Here is a 21,780-nt window from a genome sequence, read left to right as displayed (position 1 = left end):
TGTTGGCGGAATTAGCACCGCCGGAGGCAGCGGCAGCCGCAGCGGCAGGGAGGAGCGCGGAAGGAAAACCGAGTTGTTGTGATTCCCCCTCCTGGGCGAGGGCCCTGGATTCCGCKAGTCACTCAGTGCTGCAGCATCAGYGAGATCAAAACGCTGCCCGCAGCCGGGCTGCGGAGCGGCCACGAGCCCAGGAGCATCCCGCCRCGCGCGCCTCCGAGCTGGTTTGCTCTTTCAGGGGAATACAGCGTTAAYGAGGAGCTGCTCCTGGTAGAGGGGCCTTTGATGGCGGGAGCTTTGGGCAAAGCSAGACGCCGCAGGTTACGAGACGGCAGCTGCCTCCAGAGCGCTTCTGCTGCGCGTCCCACCCTTTGGTAAGGTGCGCGCATGCACTGGGCCCTTCCTGAGGCTGCAGATGCTGTCCAGGACGTGCGTACGGCTAGTGCGTGCCCCCGTTTGCACAAGCAAGCTGGATTAGGCACTGTGCGGGGAAGAGCTTCGCTCCTACACGGCAGGGCAGACTGGCTGCATTACCTTGGCAGTGCAGCATATAGTCTGCAACGTAACTCAGATGAGTCAGTCCTTACAAGCGTTCATCTAACAAGGAATCCAGAAATGCCACAGTTTTCAGGGTTAAGCTACTTTAGATGCAAAACCTTTGAGATCTACAGCCTACCAGAGATTTTCCAGGTGTGGAGGAATGTCAGAGGTCCCCAGCTTAATATATATAAGACAAGGAGACTTGCAACAATAGAAAGGGCCAGTAACCTGCTTTCCACAGTTTAAGTCACCGTATTTTTATGGGTCTAACTGAAATTAGGAGAAAAAAAATCATTTTTTAGATTTGATTTTACTGGAAGCCCTCAGTTTCATAGCTTTCTACCACCAGCTTGCCTCAACAGTTGAGGCAAGTCAAAAGGCAGCAATCACAGCTTCTTTAAAATCCCTTTGAAAGTGACCAGCATTGCAAACAGCGTCAAGCAGCTTAACCTCACTTCTTTTGTATCCAGTATGCTGACCGATGTTCACAACCTGCTGGGATGATGGGACCCAGGGACACCTTCCTTGTTTTATTTAGCATTGCAACTAATTCTCCCAAGGAGGACTGTCCCCAAGGAGTCTTCAAAAGATGGTTTTGGCCTATCTGAAGTGAGTTATATGCAGTGCATGTCATACCAAAAAAGGAGAAGAGAGCCCAAGTGGCATCTTAGCTTGAAGACACTGAAAGAGACCCATCTTTTGCACCAGTCATCTGAGGCTGTTAAAGCCCTTTTCATTTTTTTTTAAACACCAACTCTACAGTGATGAATATGGTATGAGTAGCCAGACACACATGGCTAGCTGTTTTGAAAGTAGGGAAACTGAGGCAAGGAAAAGACATGCAGTGCTTTACCAGAATAAAGCAGGGAGCATTTGGCACAGATAAGCACCGGACCCAGATCCCTGGCTCTTAGAAGGAAAAGCATAGTTCAACATAAAGCACAGAACTCTGAATTCAAGTAGAGCAAGGATATGGTTTAAATGAATTTTCAGGACAAGTTTTGCAGAAAGCGACATTGCTGTTTTGCTGGCACATGGTGGGCTGCAAGGAGGAGGTTCATGTTACCCCCAAACCAAGGCTGGACACGGTCATCCCACTGCCTTGCACCTTGGGCTGCCCCAAGGCTTTCTGCCGCTGCCTGCTGAGACAGTCTGGTGATTGCCATGGCTGTCACGTTAGTTTCTGGGGTCATGATTTATTGTTAACTACTGGTCACTGAACTGCATATCCATTCCGTTAATCTAATGTGTACCATTCTGCAGATCTAACTTCTATCCAGCATTAAGTTATTTCCCTTTGTTTAGTTCAAAGCCCAAATATTTTCAATTTTTACTTTGATTCTGACACTCCCCCGCTCCCCCCCCCCAAAAAAAAAAGGCTTATGAAGAGGGTGACTTGCAAGCCAATCTTGTTTGGCTTCAAAAATAAAATGCTTCCCCCCCCACCCCCGGAACATCAGCTGTGTGATTAAACTGCAGAGCTTGCAGCCCCCAAATGGACCTGGAACCAAGATGTGAGCAAGATTCAGGCAAGATTGATCAGACAGAAAAGCAGAACATCAGCACTCAAATAGCTAGTACTGACAAAAAGAGCAGAAAGCATTCAGGGGTTAATGCAGTCTAACACATGATTTGTGTGAGATCTCAATGGAAACRGGTCATACTGCACCTGCCTACTTGTACTTTCCCTGAGAAACTAGAGTGGCCCTGCTGGGCAGCCAGCAAAGGTGAGGTTTTACACACATCTTTGAGTGCAATTTTTAAATCCACCCTCAGAAAACATGGCTGTAGAAGGAAGCTGCTGCCCAGAGCCAAACATTCACCTGGCTCACAGCTCTGATGAATCGAAGGTGACCGTTCCTCAGCTCAGGCCAGGGCTTGAATTGCTCCTCCAGCACAATTCTCAGCATTTTGGTCACGGTGACATTGATAAATCATAGAACAGCTGCCTGTGGCAGCAAGTGACACCGTGTCCCTCATAAAGGAATGGGTATGAGCAGGCCCGGTGCGCTGGGAGAGGAGATCTCATTTACAGTTTCCTGCTGGATCTCATACTTTCAGCAGCTCATCAAAACAGCCATCAAAAGCTCTGAGCACTCAGATGCATGCATGCGCAGGACATCGCAGATTAGATTTTGCTCACGCACACTGGCAATTTGCTTCAGCCCAATGACTCTGTGAGGCCGCGCTCCCCAAGGGCTGGCAAAGCTTGTGAGCAAAATATCTTTTTGCATCTCAGGAGGAGCACTCAGAAATGTGTCACTTACAATTGCTAGTCTTCATTTCTCCTCCACCGTACCGGCTTCGCACAGAGCGCCAGGGCTCAGTGCCGGGCGCTGAAGCCAGATGCTCCCCGGAGGGTGGTGGTACTCCTTTCCCCCAGAAAGGGTCCCTGGCATTTTTGCCTGGAACAGCAGCACTGCAGGAAGCAGAGTTAAAGGGTCAGACAAAAGGTATTTAAGTTCCTAGGCATAGTGATTTCTGTTTGCTTATTTCTAGGCCAAATGCAATTTCCAGGTCTAATTAATTTACTGAAGCCTGTGGCACATGAAAGTTAACTCCCYGGCCACAGCTGACACCTCTCCACCTCCCTGCTACTAAACCTAGCTGAAGGTGCCTATTTGTGTTTCAGGAARCTCCACTGCAGATGCTCTGTAGCCTAGACACTCCACTTCCCATTGCACGACCAGGCATCTTCTACAGCATTTTACTGCAGGGGAGTGAGACCCATCAAGCACTGCACAGAGGCCACCACTGTGTACCTGAACCTCTGCTTGTACGCGGTGCTGGATGTGGTAATCACAACGTACCTGCACAACTGCCCTCAAGCTCCTGCTGCTCACAACATCCTATCACCTGCCAGACTGAGACTGGCTCCAGGCAGAAGCGAGCCCCCTGCATGATTTGTGTCTGTGCGGTTACAGATAGTGTCCTCTGCTTTGCTAGTTTTAAATAGGTTTAGGAATTTCAGCATGCTAGAAACACAGCCTTCCCAAGGGTCCATTTAGCTTAGACTGAAAATAAGCAGGCAAAAGTTAAAATGCATATTTGAAGGGAGATTTTCAAAAGTGCATGTTCATTAAATTGTACATCTTTATCTTTTTTCAGTTAGCAGATTGGAGGGAATTTGGACTTGGATYGCCCAGAGCTGTGAGGTTTCAAGTCTGATGGTAGCTTGGATGCTGAACTCCTTACAGGACTTTGAAGACTACATCCTCACAGCTTTTCTTGTGCTTGAGCATAAATATTTTTGTTGAGGCATTTGAGAGGCAAGAGGGCAAGGAGTCAGCAGAGCTGATAGGCACATTGCAACTGAGCAACCCAGTAAACATAATCCATTTTGTCTTACATGCAGAGAAAAAAAACACAGCAAAGTTAAAAATCCAACATAAAAAATTCCACCARTTTCAAGAGTTTACCAGACTAATAATAGCACTAGATACAGAGGTGATATTATTTGTTTCAATTTTGGCAGCATCCTTTTAAGCACACTTGGATGATCTGTGCCATTCAAGCTTCCTCCTTCTCAGTTTTACCTGACCTGCTTTGCTATTCTGAAAGCTGCTGAAATATATTTGAGGTGCTGGCAAGTGTATTAACATAGGCACTGTGTGGGCATGGCATTAATTACAGGAAATATGCTACATGAATTAATGAATAACTGCAAGCACTGTAATTACCTCTTGTATTGCAGATCTTAATTCCTCCTTGCTGRTGAACTGAAACTGCATTTCAGGGCATCTGAAGATGCAAAGTTTGGGTGTAGATCAAGTGAGCATTTCCCACAGGGCTCTAGCAGACCAGAATCGGTTTTCCTCTGCTGCCAGCCATCCATCAGCACTGTGGGGAGAGCAAAGAGCAGATTTGGAAAATGCCATTTTGTTACAAAAATGAAAGTTTCTGAAGGGGCTCAGAGAGGATCTCACTTGCTTTAGCTGTAGCAAGTGTCTTGTAAACACCAAGCTGAAAAAAGATGAGCCAGCAGCTCTGCTCAAGCCCAAGTTAACCATCTCCACATCATTAGCTGTAAGCTAGTGGGATCCATAAAATAGCTACCCTAAGCCAAGATAGGGATGAGGAAGTTTCTTTCCCCTCCCAATTTAAAGTCTTCTCTACATCTTTGGCTGCAAAGAATGCACATCGAGAAGATCTATACTGGCACTACTGGTACATCAAAGCAGAGATTTGGCTCCAGAGCCAATGTCATCAAGCATCCAGAGGCTCTATAAACCTCGATGCAGCAGAGCCATCAGCAGGTGCGGGCRCTAATAGACAAGCATCTAGCAACCATTGTTTCGCCTGAAGAGCTCTTGGCCCGTCTTCATCACTGCCTCTGACTTCTATTGTGATCTTTTGCCTCCTGTTTCGCGTACATAAAAGACTAGTCTTGCCTGAGAATATCAAGTTATTGCGAGGACCTTGGGGAAATCTGATTAGGGAGGTAATCTAGTCAACACAGAAGAGTTCCAATTTGCTTATATTGAGTTTTGCCAATTCCGAATCCCAGATACCTTTGTATTCCACTCCATTGACTAGAGCCTCCCAGACAGACGCCGAGGCATCTGTTTCTATACTCTGCCGAACTGGGGAAGATAAATAAGAATGTGTGAGAATTATCTGTACATTTGCTAACCACCAATTTAGGTCTAAGTAGGCTCCCTCTGTTAGGAAGACTAATGAATTCCAATTCTCCGAAATATCCTGTGCTTTTAACAAGCAAGATGGAAGGTATCTGAAAAAGCAAAAGGAAAGAGCTGTGAATAATGCCACCAGAGAACCAATTATGCCAGCCAGCTGGCATTGAGAAACTTGTTGTTTAACTTGATAAAACAAGACTCTGGTTTTAGCAGCAGCCCTGTTGCGCTCTCCAGTGAGCCGCCAGGATAGCTGTGGTCCACGCGAGGCTCCTCTAGGCCTGCACAGCGATGGGCATAGTGCTTTTCCTCACCTGTTCCCCCAGAGTAAAGTTAAGAGAACCTAAAAGAGGCCAGGAGCAAGTGGTATCTCCTTCACCTTGACATTTTGAAAACCCTGCTGTCATGCAGGAGGTCCTTTGCCTTCGGAGGAAGCAATGCACCGAGCAAACAGAAAGGGCCAGGCAGCACCAAGAAGGTGCTGTAGAGGGAAATAATAAAAGGGTATTGACTTGGAATGTTTTTGACGAAGTTTAGGCTCCAAAAGCCAGCTGTGCAGGAGAACCAGCCCTGGGCTGGCTCTGCTCTGGAGAGTGAACATGAAGCAGAATCTCCCTTTTAAGTGGTGTGAACCAACAGTGCCAAGGTTCTGCATTTTACTGTTACTGCAGGCCACAATCAGGGAGCCAAAAAGAGAACTTCTTCCCTATGCTACCATTCATCTCCTCTGAATCTCCTTTTTACAGATCCAGGCCCAAAGGAACCTTCATCCATGTGACAGGGCAGGAGGCAATTCTTGGAACTGAGCTAGTATTAGTAATACTTCTGCAGCGAAAGGTCTCATGGAGCTAGCAGKAGCTTGTCTCATTGTTCCTCTGCTGGAGCACACCCCAGTCCTATCCAGGGTACTGGTACAGGGCTCCCCTTAGAGGGCACTGTGCAAACAACTACGTTTAGAGAGCGGGGGGGRAAAAAAAACAAAATAAAACAAACAAAAAAAAAACCACACTGGCATGGACACACTTCTGCTTTTATTGCAAATCCCTCTATGAACTCCCAGGATCCAGAAGGTTTCCTGAAGGTTCCCCCTGTACTGTCTCCATAGGTCTTAAGGCGCCTTTCCAGGAGAAAGGCAACATGTTCATATCCTTTTGCTCAGAGAGGGCAGAGCTTCAGGCCAACTGGCAGGCAGGCATATGCTTACCTGAAACCACAGGAGTATTCCACCAAAGGTATTTTTGCAAGACTTGCAACACGTACATGTTTAATCACTGGCAAGAAGGGAGCCCAGCACTGCATGTCATTGGGACTTGGCTGATCTGATTGGGGTGTTGCCAGTGCTGTAATAAGACAAATTAATGGGGGGAGGAGAAGCCCTGTCATTCAAAAGGCAGGGAATTTCTACCTGTAACATCATAAAAAACAAGAAAAAAAACTCCATACCCACACACCTAGCTTGAGGTCACTTACTGTGTTTTATGAGTAGGAAAAGCTGTATGTGTGGTGATTTAACACAGGGGGCTGCCTAACACCARTGAACTCCCTCTGAAAAATTAATATCCTGATTACAAACATAAACTCAGCCTCATATTTTTAGCCCAGGGTTTGCTGAGTGTGTGTATTATGTTTAGCAGCCTGATTAGTGTCACAGTAACTGATTAGGGTGCAAGACAGACACTGGTGATTCGTCTGCAGTGTCAAGTGCAGTCAAAGTRCCATTACATCAAAGATCATTTACTGCAGCGAGGATCATACACTCTCAGATGAATACCAAGCGGGAGCTGAAGATCTGCCCTTGCTCCTCTTCTTGCATAATGAACCCCAAGATCCTCCCATGTGTAAATCTTACTTTGTCAAAAGGAAGCAACCAATTTGCACCGTCATTGCTTTAAAAGTGAAAAAACTGTGCATGTGCCACACTTTCTAGTTTCAGCCCATTTTGAAACCACGTTTTCTGCTGTTACTTTTGCTCCTGGCAAACCAAAATATGCTGAAATTTGAGAATGAATTCCAAATCACAGGACTCACTAAATACTTACAAACTTGCACGACCTAGCTTTTTCCTCTCCTGCTTTGGGCTATTCTAGCACACCTGAAGGCATAAAACAAGGTGCAGACTGTGAGGAGCCCACTGAAATTTAAAGGCCTGTTATATAATTCTTACTCACCGTCTTTCCTTTTTTAAATAAAACCTTCTCTTTCCTTTTTGGCTGCATGACGGCTCTGCTCACATGAAGGTCTCCAAATGGAGAAAGTGCTCCTGAGCAACTGGAGGTGTCAGCCTATCTTGAACTAGCTTTTTTCTCGTGAAGCCAGGTGCTCAGAGCAATGTAACTCCATCGCTCCTGTTTTCCGTGCAGGCTGTTTAAGGCCACTGGGAAGCCTCAGCTGCGCTGCTTGGGGCAGGGTGAAGTGCTCCATGCATCCCCGCCGCTGCTGCTGTCCTGCTGCTGCTAGCGGGCATTAACAGCAGCATCCTGGGGCACTTCCAAAGATACCACCTTTGGAAGCACGTTGTCTCTTCTATCCGATAGGGCTATTCAGAGTAGCAAGTATAACAACTAATAAGCAACTGCAGAAATTGCCCAATTATGTGGAAAGGAGAAGAAGCAAGCAATAAGATGCAAAAAGTCCAAGAAATGTTTTAGAGCTAACATGACCTAAGTTCTGAGGAATTTCAATGGATATCAGAARCTTAATAAATGGGAAATATTTAACTTGTCAGAACCACCTTAAGTTTTATGTTTACAAGTTGGAAGCACTGATATACAGAGACACTGCATTTTTAAGAATTGTCCCTTTCTCATCAACTCAGTCATGTGCTGAAAAACTTTTCCATTTTTTTCTTCTTCTTGCAGCACGCACACAACTAAAAGCTAACAACAAGCATCTGGTTTCCACAGGTAAATGAATGCTCCCTGCATGCAGCAGAACCAGAGCAGCAGCAGGTGCCCTGTAGCACCTCCTGGAACCACCCTCCAGGTGATTTTCTTTCTGGGTTGGATAACAGCCTAGAGACAAGAAAGACTTGAAGGCTCAGAGCAGAGCGATCGTGCTCTGTGCCAGGAGGCAGAGCAGCACGCACCCACTAGCGCATGCCCCTGCGAGCCAAGGCAAGCTGCTGGCATGCTCCTAGCAAGGCAAGCTTACCTGTCTCCCTCTCCCTAAATACAGGGGGGAAAAAAAGTGTCCCTCACAACTATCCCAAGCATAACGTGATTGAGGAAAACAGCCACACATGCAAACTTAATATTCTTCTGCCCACAGATCTGGAAGGATGAATTGCTCACCTGGAATTTCAGTCTCTAAGACGGGATGAGGGAATATTGCTGCCGCTCAATGTTATCTGGGCTCCAGATATTGTCAGCAATGAATTACAAGTTTGCCATTACATTTGTCATTTCCTTGAGAGGATCAGTTTCTTATTTTTAAACCACAGCAGTTGAAAGCTTTCATTTCCGCTTTGATGCGAAACCTGCCCCTGCAATACGAAAGCCTCCGGCTCAGACRGCTCTAGCTCAGGTTGAGCACCTAAAAACGAAGGCATCCAAAGATTTACCCTTCCCTTAGGAATCCCAGCCCCTGCAGTACTTGTACTCTGCAAGGAGCAAGCCAGCTCCGCGCTGCTCTGCGCAGTGCTCTGTCCTTTTTGGCACGGCACGAGGAGGTCTCCAGACCTCCCCGCGCTCACGGCCCCTCCGCCCGCGCGCTGCTCTCCCCAGGCGCTGGCCTTCCTAGCAGCCCCGCGGACTGCCGTGCCCCGGGCTCTGCCTCTCCGCTTCCTCCCTAACCCGCCCCATCGCCAGCCCCGCGCCGGGGCACCGCCGGCAGGCTCACCACCCYGGGCGGCTGCGCTCGGGGCCCGCGGCGGGCGCTGCGGAGGAGCTCTCCTGTCCGCACGCTCGCCAGGCGGGAGCGGCTGCCGTCTTGATGAGCTTCTTGACTAAGGCTTAACCACTTCATTAATTTTAAAGATACCAGCTTGCAACACATTACCACAGCGGCAGGATATACCGAAGAATGCTCGAGCGGGAAGGCGCCGGCAGCCCCGGGGAAGCGCGTGCACCCTGCCGGCTCCGCTCGCCCCCGGCTCTCCCCCCGCACTCAGGCCAACCGAAGCAAGAAAAAGGGTATTTTTCAATAAAACTTTTGCAGGTATTTTAAAGCAAAAGCTAACAGCCTTTTCAGCRTGACTTTACCTTTCCAAGTTGCTTCAAGTCTTTCTCGTTTTCCGTTCCTTCTCCAGAGGAAAATACACCCGTTTTGGCCAAGTTATTTGCAGGGTTATTTTTAAAGCACAGACCAAAAGTGCTGCGGTTCCTGGTTTGAAATCCTTCTTAAAAAAATATAGCCACAGAACAAGAGTTTTTGTTGGAGACGCAAGGAAGACAGGCACTARATTTCTACTTAAAAGTAATGAGCATTTCCACAGTTCCTACTATGAGTCTTCCTTTGGGAGCAGGCGCCYCAAGGAGGAGGCTGCACTGCATGGGGGCACGGTGCCAGCGCACAGGGCGGGCTGCCCTCACCTTCCCACRGAGCCTGCCCTGCCTCGCCAAGCGCCTCACCCACAGCAGCCCTCCAGCAGCACAGGAAATGCAGCTAARCCCAGCAAGACAGATGCAGGCCACTGCCCAGGGAAGCCGGGGGGGTCTAAGCTGGCACCTTCCTGCCCATCACAAAATCACTGCAGCAAAAACCATGGGAGAAAAAGCAGCAAACTCAGCTGCAAGCTGCAGCTGGTGCAGCAAGATTAGACACTGTGGGCATCTGCAATCCSCCCCCAACCCCAGGTACTATCACCCCTCCTGCACACAGCTACTGTACCTCCTCCAACAAGACCCATCTCCTTCACCAACATCAACAGGCTCCAAATACCTTCACATACTTATTATTCTCCACCTGCAACAGATACTGCAGCTGGGGCACAAYATTGCTGCTGCCTGAAGGGCATCTAATGGAGACCACAACTGAAACCAAAGCGCTGCCCTCCCTTCACTGGAGGGGAGGAAAGGCTTCAGGGCTTCTTTGCCCTCAGGATGATCTGGGATTAGGGCACCACACAGGGCAAGGTGCCACTGCCACCTCTCACTGCCTTTTCCAACACAGGAAAGGCTTTTTTGCCCCCAGGTTTGAATCAGGGGAGAGACCTGAAGGGAGTGTTGTGCTGCAGCACGCATGCACCAAGCCCCCAGAGCACTCACCTCCACCCAGACCACCACACAGAGGTGCCCTTGCCTGTCTCCAGCTCCTGCCAGGGCGGCTGGCAGAGTTAAATACATGTGACGCATCCCCGCAGCTGTTCCAACTCAAACGCATTAAGCAGATGAGTAAATACTAGCAGCTTGCTAAGAAAGCTCCTTTCCTCCTGGAGATGTGCTGCAGCTGTTGTTGTTGGGCTGGGGCTCTTCATGTTGGGCCTCTCTCTGCCTTTGCCCCAAGGGCTTCTGCCCCGTCTGCATGGCCCTCTTGGTCCTCAGTCTGTCCAAATCCATCCTGCCCGTGAAGCTCCTCCACCTGGGTGAGGACCACATGCGAGCCAGGGTCCTCTCCTGCAGCAGCTCCGCAAGCGGCACGCAGTGCCGGGCCGGGCAGAAGGCTTTCTTCCCGGTGGGCACGTGCTCCTTACRGCACCGCTCTGCCTTCCTCCCACCCACCTCCAGTCCATGAGGGTGTCCGGTCATTTGGGGCAAGGCAAAGGCTTCCCCRTCTCCGTTTAGCACCTGTGCTTAAGGCACTCCAAGAGCTAACAAATGGCTTTGCCAAAAAAGTTATCCCATTTAGGTGACACTTTCCCCCGCTTTCCGCAAAGACCGTGCTGCCAGGCACCGGCGTGGCGATCGTTCGTCAGCGGGCTGTTCAAGGGAGATTAAAACCGAGGCAGTCTGGAGGAGATAGATACCCTCCTACCCCCGAAGGCAGGCTCTCGCACCCGTCCCCTCGGGCATCGCTGCAGCGTGCTTTCCGCGGAGATGCCCTAGCTGCCCCTCCAGCCCYGCACGTCTTTGTGCCGCGGGTAATCGAACGGTGAAACACGGCGGTGCCGTGGCGGAGCTCGGCTGCCCGCCTGCAGCGACGCTGGTTATTTATTGCCCCTGCTTGTTTTTATTATTAAAGACAGCGACGCTAGCTGGGGAAGCTTTCTTCTTGCTCTAATAAAGTCTTATTTTCAAAGCGCTGCCGATGTGACCTTAAACTCGTTACATCGTACGTGTGTAATCGTGTCCCCCCCCATGCAGAGGAGCAGAGCAAACGAGAACGGCGGATGGGAGAGGGCGACCAGGTCACCTCCCCGTGCCCCGCCGCGGCGCGGTTACCCGCGGGCCGTCCCGCGGGCGCCTGGCCCTGCCGCGCCTGCCGGGCGCTTTCCCGGGGTGCCGGGGACTCCGCTGCCGGAGACGCGGCTCCGCGCAGGGGGAAGAAATAACTGTTTTAATCAGGGCGCTGGCGAAGCGCTTGGAAACGCCGCTGCTTGCTCCGCGGGCACCGAGGCGTTTTCGGCAGCCCGGCCCTCGGCGCGCGGCAGAGCCGCGGGGGCCGGCAGCGACCCGCGCCGGCGAGCCGAGCCGTGGGCAGCGGGGGACGGCCGCGGGCTGCTCGCCCTCCTCCTCCTCCTCCTCGTGCCGTGACTCGCGGCGCTAAACCACAGCGGACGTGCGATCGGGGCAGCGCGCGGCTCCCCGGGGGCGGCCTGGCGGCGGCGGGAGAGGGGCCGCGCCGGCGGCTCCGCTCGCCTCCCCGGCACGCTGGAGCTTCCTGTGCCTCGCATCCCTCAAAAACCCGCCCGCCCGTACGGGAGCTGTCTCCGTRAGAGCAAGAACCGAGCAAGGAACGCGCGCGCTGCCAGCGCCTCCTTCGCAGCTCCCTCCCCGCTGCCCCGTCCCCACCCCGCTGCAGCCCGGACAGAAGCATCGGGCGGCAGGAAAACCCCGTGAAACGTGACGCCGGCAGCACCGGGAGCGGCGCCTCCCTTTCCCGCGTCCCGGGCGCGGACAGCGCAGCGCGTCCTGGCAGGGCCCGACGCGGCCGCCGGCGCGGAGCACAGGCAGCAGCGCGCCTTCGCCCCGGAAAGCGGCGCCGAGCCGCCAGAAACGCCGCGCGGCGAGCGCGTCGATTCCCGGAAAAGCAATTACTGTGCAGCAGATTACAGAGCTAATAAAATCCCATTATACCATTGCAGAAAGTAAATCTGATCTGGATGCTGCCAATTTATATCAGACGTCCCACAAAAAGTCCCGTAAGAGCCCCAGAGCGCAGAGCGTGTGTGCGCGCACGCGTAACGCCGGCCTGCGATAGATCACGCTAACCAGATATCCGATAACGGAAGGGCCGATAGGCGCCGCGTTAAAATCTCTTTAAGATGAGGACGTAAGACCCGAGGGAGCGAGCCTGGCGAAGGCAGAGGCGCCGGGCGCACCCGTGCCCCCGCGCTGGGCGGCCGGCAGCCCGGCGGTGCGGTTCCCGCGCCCCGGCGCCCCGTTCCTGCACGGCTCCCGCGCCGTGGCCCCCGGTGCTGCCAGCGCCGGCAGAGCGGGGCACGGTCCCCGGCCCTGCTCCGGCGCTGCCCGTGATTTTTATTATCCAGATTCAATAACGGCAAAGAGCTCCGAGCTGTCTGCACGCCCTGAGAGGTGACTTTCCATCCGCTAACAGAGCCAGGAAATCAAATTAGCCCCGGCTCTGCACTCTCTCTCTTGCCTGACTCGGCTATCGGCAGCCGAGGGGGAGTTCATCAGGGCCGCGCACTAATTCTTATCTTGTTTAAGTGACTCCGCGCTGCCACCTGATGCAATTTGCACCGCGCTGCCGCCAAAGGCTCCAGTTCCTGCCTTGCCGGCAGCCCCATTAATGGGAAATTTCTTCAGGGCTGCATGCCTTGGAACAGCGCMAACAGCCACAGCGAAAGCCAAACGYGGCCCGAGGCCCCGGTCRCCGCGTCGCCCCTCGGGCTCGGCTGCTGTTTCGGGGCTATCGACGCACCTCCCGGCGCAGAGGTCTCCGAGCGGGTGGCCGAGCGCCGCGCCTGCACGGCAGCACTGCGGCGCGGGGGAGCTCRCCGAGGAAAGGCTGCACCGTGCCTGTGCTTCGGTCGGGGGAAGAAGGCAACCTCGAGCTCTATCAGCACCTAGGGCAAAGCCTGTGAACACGACCGCACGACCGCGGAGAACACCCGAGCAGCACGTTTTCGCCTTGAACCGCGCGGGAGCGAGCGTTGCTTTAGGCCTTGCCCGCCCAAAGACGGCGGCTCTCGGTCCGGTGCACACGCGCGGCTGCGGGGCTCGCCCGGGCTCTGCGGCCGGCCGGGCTGATCCCGAGCCCGCGGCGGCCGGGCGCTGAAAGCTTCGTCTTCTGCAACGTGCAAATGCAATGTTAAAATAAAGCATTTTAACATTAATAAAACGCASTTAAAATAAAGCATTGCTTTGGCTTGTATTAGACATTTTGCTGATAAACCCACCAAAAACCATCAAGAAGCTCCCATAACCAAGGAGGTTAGAAAGGGCGTCAAAAGCCTGTGCGTCCCCATCCCCCCGCCCCGGCATACGTCACCGCTCCCCAAGCAATTTTCTGGGCACTTTGTGTACAAGAACGAGCAGGGAATGGGGGCAAACTGGTTTCTTCGTTGGAGGCCGATCACAACCGCAGGGATGAAGCATCCCCGAGCCGAGCCGGTCCGCGACGCGCAGCCCCCGCGCCCTACGCACCGCCGCAGCTTGCTTTCAGAAGACCTCGCTCTGCTTTTGTCTAATGCACCAGCGGAAACAAGGCAGCGTTATCCCGATTAGATTACAGTGTCAGCATCAGCGCTTCCATCTGTAACCAAAATCAGGGAGCCGCGGTGCGCCTCGCGGCGCCGCGGCAGCCCCTGCCCCTGCCTCCGCCCTCCCCGCCTGAAACTCGATGCGGCCGAGGCGACCGACTGCCAGGTTAATCAGGAGTTTTTCAGAAACCCGGCGGCCGGGGGAAGGCGAGCAGCAGGCTGGCCGCTCCGCCGGCGCGGTGCGCGAGGCTGCCGGGGCGGGCGGGAGGAGGCGGGCGGCGAGGCAGGCGAAGGAGCGGCGAGGGACCCCGCGCCGCCGGACCATGGGGCGCGCCGCGCTCCGCGGGTGCCTCGCGCTGCTGCCGCTCGCTGCAGCGCTGCACGGCGCAGGTAAGGAGCCTCGCGGGGCGGCTTGGGCGGGCTGGGAGCGAAAACGTGTGTTGGAGTCCCTTAACAAAAAGCTAGYGCACGGCGCGCAGAAGCTAGGTTTTAGAAACACGTTGTGCTTGCAAAGCTACGTACCTGGGCACGGACAACCTCGGGCTGCCTCGGAGGCGCCGCGCGCACGAGCAGCGCYGGCGGCCACGGCGCGGTAAGGGCACAGCTCACGCGGTGCAGCGCTGTCGGCTCATCCATACACGGCTCCAGCGTGCTTCCCAAGTGCTCAGAGGCTGAGCGTGCTCAGACGGGCAAGGCTAGGAAAGGGGAACACCGCTCGCCTGCCTCTGTCTCTCTGGAACTTGTTGCCTAAGCGCCTAATCCGATAAATTCATTCCTCTAACAACGTTTCAGTCCTCACAACGCAGGGCAGCATCGCTCTGGGTGGTGCTGCACAGAAACGGTGCCGTGGCTACAGTTTACRACCTTAGCTCCGCACTGTGCAAAGACACCCGCAAAGCTGTGGGTGAGCGATTGCTATTTTCGCTGCTCACCTTCCTCGAGCAATGCTGCAAAAGTCGTTGCACCATTTGGTGCCGAAGCAACCGCAGATTTCCGGGCCTTTGCTTTCCCCCTGCCCTCCCTCACAGATATTGCAGCAAAACAAAAAGTGAGACAGCGGCTGCCTCGCGCCGCTAGAGGCTGCCGCGGAGAAGCCGATGGCACGCCGAACGGGGGAGGCAGCTCTGGCCAGCATCCTTTCTCGTGGAAAAATCAAAGCAAATCCACACACCCAGTGAAGATGCGGGTCGTGCAGGCGATTCCAGATCGTGCGTGTCGATCTTACCTTAGTTTGGCTGAAGAGAAAAGGCCAGAAAAAGAGAAATGTTTTGCCCTGACTTTTTAAAATTTTAAACTAACATGCAGATTTTTTTAAATAACAGTTCACCCCACACTTTATGCCGATATCACAGCCTCCAGCAGCAAAARGGACTGCGTTGTGCAGGGCCCCCCGCGACCCGTAGCAGCAGGGTGTCCTTGCACCACAGCCGTTGCTGTCTGGGCGGGCAGGAGAGGCCCAGGGTGGGAGCAAGGGATCGTCCCGAGACACGGGCGTGAGGCCACCTCCCCGGGACGGCGCGTGCCGCTCGTGGCGGATGCAGCCGGGCCCGGGCTGGGCGCGACGCCCTGCAGAGCCCCGCGCGATGGGGAGGGCGCAGCCCTCCCGAGCAGCACGGGGACGCACGGGAGGGGGCTAAGGAACAGCTACCTACAGCCAAGGCTACCAACAGCTACTTGACTGGCAGCCAAAAAGCCCAGCTGCCCTGCGGCTGCTTTCCAAGAGAAACCCCGACTGCAGCGCCGGGAGGCGTCTGCGACGCGCACAGCGCTCGGGCGCCTGGTCCCAGCCAGCGGCGGACACGGCGAGGCCCCGCCGAGACTGGCGGGCACCTCGTTAAAGGCCAGCGGCACTAACCTTCCTCGCCTGTGCTCGACATATTTCATTCTTTTCCGTTCCATAACGAATGAATCTAGCATCCTGGTTCATCTTTACTTGTGGCTCTCTCCAGCCTCAGAGCAAACAAAAAGTACCCACGAAATAGTAACTTCTGGAGAAGTTTTCGGTGGGCAGGGGTTCTCCCCCGGTGTCCCGCCGCTGCTGCCTGGCGACCCTGACTCCGAGCTCGGGGAAGGGCAAGGTGACAGCCCGTCGGACGGTACCTCGCAGCGCGGGAGCCAGGGGAAGGTCRCCGAGAGATCTGTGTATGTGGCAGGAGAAGATAGGAATAAAGCGTTAGATCGTGTGGCTTGGTGGCAATCTTGTTCCCATCAAGCCACTGGTACTTTGACCAGAAAAATCCCGTCCCAAAAGCAAGCAAGGTGACCTAGCAGCACCGAGCGGTTGCAGGCTCGAAGACTTCTGTGCCGGGTGAACCCCCGACGAAGGCTTTCTGCTCTTCCCCCGCAGCTACCCAGGCGGGGGGCAGCCCGCCAGGGCCCCCCAAGCCCGCCCTGCTCCGGCTCGCCGACCACCTCCTGGCTGACTACGAGAAGGGCGTTCGGCCGGTTCGGGACTGGCGAACAACCACCAACGTGGCCATCGATGTCATGGTGTACGCCATCCTCAGCGTGGTGAGTCCGCCGCGCCGCTTTGCCCGCGTGCAAATCCTTCCCGTGGCGGCGCTTCACCGGCACGAGCAGCAGCTGGAGGGAACGCCGGGCGCAGGCACGACACCCTTTGCCGATCGYGTATTCTCCTTCCTTATTCCTGCAGGATGAAAAAAACCAGGTGCTGACCACGTACATCTGGTACAGACAGGTGAGCAGAGGAGACCTTCCAAGCGGCCCCGTGGCCGGGGCCGTGCAGAGCCCGCTGCCGGCGGCGCAGAGCGCGCAGGCTAGCGGTGTGCCGCYGCCGCCGCGGCCCTGGGGCTGCTTTCTGCGCGCAGGGCTCGTGYGCCCCGGGGCAGAGCAGGCTGCCGGCCCTCGCCGCAAGGGCTCACGCACGCACGAGCGAGGCGGGCTATTGCCCCCACCCCAGCACCGACCTTCGCCCCGCTTGGTACCCTCCCTTCTGTCACCAGCAAAGGGTCCTGGCCTGATGGCTCCTAGGAGAACTGGGGCCAGCTGCTTTGGGCAGAGGAGCGCAAGAAAGCCGCGGCGTGCCGCGCTGAAGAGAGAAGCTCTCCTTCACACCCGCTCAGCGTCGGCTCCCCCCTTGCCCCAACACAGCACCCTCGCCTCCTCTGCTACCTCCGTGCCTCAGTGCTTTCCCCTCCGTGTGACTCTGCCTAGTTCTCGGGTCAGCCTGCACTCCGCCTGGGGCGCGGAGCCACGCGGCGTCGAGAGAGCCAGGGCAGCGCGGGTCTGCCCTAGCCCCGGAGCAGGTGCGTGTRGGGACCGTGCTATCACACCGGGACAGCTAGCACCCTGGGAAGGCGAAGGTGCCTCCACAAACGCACTCCTGGATGCTAACGTCCCAGCTTCACACGGTGAAGTCCACCCGTCACGAGGGGTAACAAGACTTCTGCAGGGCATGGCTCTCGAGCGGTACGGACGCGGCTTTCACACGGCGTGCCTCGCGGCTGGGCAGCGGCGATAAGGCGAAGCGGGCTTCGCTTCCTCTGCTGTACGGCCCTGCAGGTTCATTGCCGTGGCGGGGTGCTAGCACAGGGTTTGGATCTGGAAAGGGCTCGAACTGGCCTTGATCTCTACGTTGCCTTTTGTCTTGCCCCTGCAGCACTGGATCGACGAGTTTCTTCAGTGGGACCCAGCGCACTTTGACAACATCACGCAGATCTCTCTCCCCACCGAGAGCATCTGGGTGCCTGATATCCTCATCAATGAGTTGTAAGTGCAGCAAAACTCTTGGGTTCTCCTCACCCCATTGCACGGGACTGCGAGAGCGAGCCTGGGGATTTAACTCCCCTCTCCAACATGAGCACGCTCATGCACTTCACCTCTCGCTTTGTATTCCCAGCACAGAACTGGCAGTAGCCCCACATCCGGTAAGCTGCAGATGGGGAAACGGCTTGGGAGTTGGGACATTTCCAATGCTGGCTAACCATAAACATTTGTAATTACCCACACTGTGCCGGGGGTGGAATTCAGATATTTGGAGAAAGGCTTTGTTAAGGAAGCACAATGCAAGGGCAGCTGCAGAGCTGCCAGCCCTTCCCGCAAAGCAAGCCATTGTCCTTCCCTCCCCCAGCTCCCGCTAGCCTTTAAGGTGCTCTCACAGTCTCGTGCTGCAGCCACCCTTAAACCCACCAATAGCCCCAAAAGGCAAAGGCTCCTTGGGGTCTCGGAGAGGCCGACAGCCTGGGGAGCACTGCACTGCTCCAAGGTGGGCATGCTGCCACAGAGTGGGGTGCTTCCTTCCTGACCCTTTCCTCCAGCCTTGAGTTATTTCCAAAAATGATTAGCAGAATAGCACGGCAATCTGCCAGCCCCCGGGGCCACTGCTCTCCCAAAGACAGCTCACCAGGAGGAGCCCATTCTGCTCACAGTCGTGGTCAAGTCCCTAGCCTCAGTCTGTTCCTTGTGCCCTTCAGTGTGGATGTTGGGAAGTCCCCCAACATCCCCTATGTCTACGTTCACCACTATGGCGAAGTCCGGAACCTCAAACCCATTCAGGTGATGACTGCCTGCAGCCTGGATATCTACAATTTCCCCTTTGACGTCCAGAACTGCTCACTCACGTTCACCAGTTGGCTGCACAACAGTAAGTGCTGGGACCTCTGCAGCGGTGGGCSCTGTCTGGAGAGGCCTTGGAAAAGGGAGACAAGGCAGGGAGAGGGCAGCGACCAGCTCCTGCTGGAGAAGGGTTAGCAAGCTGTCACAAAAACGTGCTASGTGTTCATGTAGCTGTTTTGGTGAGGAGCCGGGCATTGCCTCCACCAAGTTGTGCTGACATGGGCAGGGGGAGCTTGGCAGGGCCAAGAGTGCTCCTGCGGCACCCAGGGACCTAAGTGGAGACACGAGGGACAGCAAGGGGTGCACGATTGCCCTTACCTTCCAGGCCTGGTTTGTCCATGTCGAGGCTGCTGCAACTCCTCTAAGGCAGACGTTGCATAGGTCCTCTTGAGGGCAGGAGCTGGAGAGGAGAGGCATCAGGGAGCAAGCGTGTCCCCCGTAGGTTAGCTCAGTGCAGAAGATGCATCGTCCCTCTAGATGGCCCTAGCGCATAGGGAATGTATGCGGCCCAGCTGCTCCACAAGTGCAAGGAGAGAGCAGAAACACTGCCCTGCATGGAGGTGTTCAGTGCTCCCGTACTCAGGCAGCTGGCGTGCAGCACACCTGCACTTCTGTCCTCACCTCTCTTCTGCCCCCCAGTCCACGACCTCAACCTCTCGCTGTGGCGGCAGCCGGAGCTGGTGAAATTTGATAAGAACGTCTTCATGAACCAGGGCGAGTGGGAGCTGCTCTACGTACTCAGCCACTTCCAGGAGTTCAGCATCAAGGGCAGTGACCGCTATGCCGAGATGAAGTTCTGCGTAAGGGCYCTTACCTCACCACAGTGCTGGAGGGAGGGAGAGAGGGATGGAAGAGGAACCCCGCGCTGCGGGAGACACCACCACCTGTTCTGCTTTGGCCACTGCTGCTCTCACAGATGAGGCACTAACATGGGATTTGCCCTGGAGGGCAATTCAGCCCAGTTCCTGCGGTTTCATAACCATGGTGCTCCACGCTGGCAGTGCTTCCACCAGCTAGCAGAGCTCCTTGCTGCAAGCAGGAGGCCCCTGGAGCTGAGGGCTCTTCAGAGAGCCCTTCACCTGACTCCATTAACACTCAGTTCTGCACTCCATCCTTGCCTGGCTTAGTAGAGAGCCACACTAGCTCCAGCCCTCACTTCAAATGGGGCTTTTCCCTGCAATAAACCYTTCCTGTCTCTCCCTCTGTCCTGGCAGGTAGTTATCCGGAGACGTCCCCTCTTCTACGCTGTCAGCCTGCTGCTCCCCAGTATCTTCCTGATGGTTATGGACATTGTGGGCTTCTACCTACCTCCCAACAGTGGCGAGAGGGTCTCTTTCAAGATCACCCTACTGCTGGGCTACTCAGTCTTCCTAATCATTGTTTCTGACACGCTTCCAGCTACTGCTATTGGCACCCCATTGATAGGTATGGCAGTGCTCGTGGATCCAGCCAGCAGTGGGGCAACGGCTCATGACACATGCTTTGCATGGTAGGAGCCTATGGTGGGGTTCATCTCCCTCTCTGCTACCAGAGTCAGGACAGTGCCCAACAATGATGGAACGAGGCCTGTCCCTCTAGGACAGGGGTGCCAGAGAAATCAGAGGGGAGGTGGTTCAGCTCAGGCAGAGAAACATCACCAGAGCCAGAGTAGCAAGAGGTAGGAAAGGTGGGTCAGGACAACCAGGGACTGTGAAAGGAACTCATGCCTTGCGGTATCAGGGTGGTGACTACACACCACGGACAGACCTGCATGGGAGCTCAAGGCCTGGCCCAGCACAGCTGCAATGAAAGGGGTTTTAAGGGCTCTGCCAGAGCTGCTCGGGGAGCAGAGATACAACTGGTGTGCCACTGACTGGACCGAGTTGGTCTGCAAAGCAAACATGTACAGCAGTTTGGGGCCTTGAGCAGCAGGAGCTGCTGCACTGTTCAAAGACTAAAGCTCTTCTAGAGAACTGGGCGGGGATGATTTATTCAGGCCCTGCCTGCTCTGCTCAGAATCTAGAGAACCTGCTGGCCTTGCAGGCTGTTCACCTCGCTGTCTTCTCCACAGGCATCTATTTTGTGGTGTGCATGGCATTGCTAGTCATCAGCCTCATGGAGACCATCCTCATTGTGCGCCTAGTGCACAAGCAGGACCTGCAGCCACAAGTCCCTGACTGGGTGAAGCACTTGGTGCTGGAGCGAGCCACTGCCCTGCTCTGTATCCGGGACAGTAACAAATTCAGCCACAGCAAGACACAGAGCTCGGACATCTCTGGGCACATGGAGAATAATGACAGCACAGGTAAGGGAGGGACACAGGGCTCCCACGGAGAGCAGAAGGGAACTGGGCCCCAGGTAGCCACAAGCCCAAAGCTAGTCTAACTGCATCTTACCAGATTTTGCAAAATTCCCCTCTCTTGGGAGGGCCCCCACAAAGTCCCTGTCACGCCCAGAGGAGTGTGATGCGGCACAGCTCAGGTGCACCCAGCACCAGTGCCAGGGCAAGACTGTCAGAAACCTATCTTTCACAAGCAGTTCCTCTCTCCACAGCACAATCTCCTGTCCTGACACAACAAGTGTAAGCCAAGCAAGACCCTTTCTTTTCTCCAAGCCAAATACAACCCTCTTACCTGCCAGGCTCCCATGCAAGCCAGTGGCCCCTGAGCCTTGTTTCCAGCAGTCTAAGGAGTGGAAGGCAGGGCTGGGTTCAGTGTGGCTCACATGCAGAAACACAGGTGTGAGCAGCCTTCTCAGCTCCACATCTTAAGAGGTTTTTCCTCGCTTGTGTCTCTTGATCCTGCAGCCAAGCTGAACCACTGCAGCTGTGAGGATCCCCAGGAGTGTGAGGTGGCAGCGGACACCAGGTCCATGCCTGCCTTTCCCACAGAGGCCAAGGGCTGTCGGCTCATGCACAGCCTCCTGCGTGAGATCACCACTATCCGCCAGTTCCTCGAGAAACACGAGGAGTTTCACGACGTGGCCCGCGAGTGGCTGCAAGTGGGCTACGTGTTGGACGTGCTGCTCTTCCGGGCGTACCTGGTGGCAGTCCTGGCCTACAGCGTCACGCTGGGCACCCTCTGGTCTGTGTGGCGGTACGCCTGAGCTGGGGCTGCCCTCCGGGGCAGGGGAGAGGGGGCTCCCCCCCACCCCCGGCGCCCGCGCTCAGGCCCCCCCCGCGCTGCGGACCGCAGACACCCACCCGGTGCACTGGAGCGCGCGTGCGAGGGCCTGGCCCGGCACGGCCCGGCACGGCATGGCCCAGCCTGGCCCGGCCCGGCCCGGCATGGCACG

General features: G+C 55.0%; 1 protein-coding gene and 1 long non-coding RNA gene across 2 annotated transcripts; both read left to right on the top strand.

The window, feature by feature from the left end:
- On the top strand, positions 1-8,582 carry LOC146596897 (uncharacterized). Its single transcript, XR_014895602.1, has 2 exons — positions 1-371; positions 8,439-8,582. It is a non-coding gene; the product is annotated as an uncharacterized LOC146596897 (long non-coding RNA).
- Positions 8,583-14,255: 5,673 nt separating this feature from the next.
- On the top strand, positions 14,256-21,591 carry HTR3A (5-hydroxytryptamine receptor 3A). Its single transcript, XM_085303161.1, has 11 exons — positions 14,256-14,322; positions 14,961-15,140; positions 15,882-16,028; positions 16,280-16,443; positions 16,586-16,630; positions 17,552-17,661; positions 18,366-18,535; positions 19,147-19,307; positions 19,722-19,932; positions 20,558-20,791; positions 21,293-21,591. The coding sequence occupies exons 1-11, from the start codon at positions 14,256-14,258 to the stop codon at positions 21,589-21,591; spliced, it is 1,788 nt and encodes a 595-aa protein (XP_085159287.1).
- Positions 21,592-21,780: the final 189 nt, after the last annotated feature.

The sequence above is a fragment of the Rhea americana genome, unplaced genomic scaffold (genome assembly GCF_003343005.1).
Source record: "Rhea americana isolate MKP2758 unplaced genomic scaffold, rheAme1 scaffold_197, whole genome shotgun sequence".
NCBI lineage: Eukaryota > Metazoa > Chordata > Aves > Rheiformes > Rheidae > Rhea > Rhea americana.
Note: the sequence above shows the minus strand (reverse complement) of the source record. Positions and strands in the feature narration are given on the sequence as shown.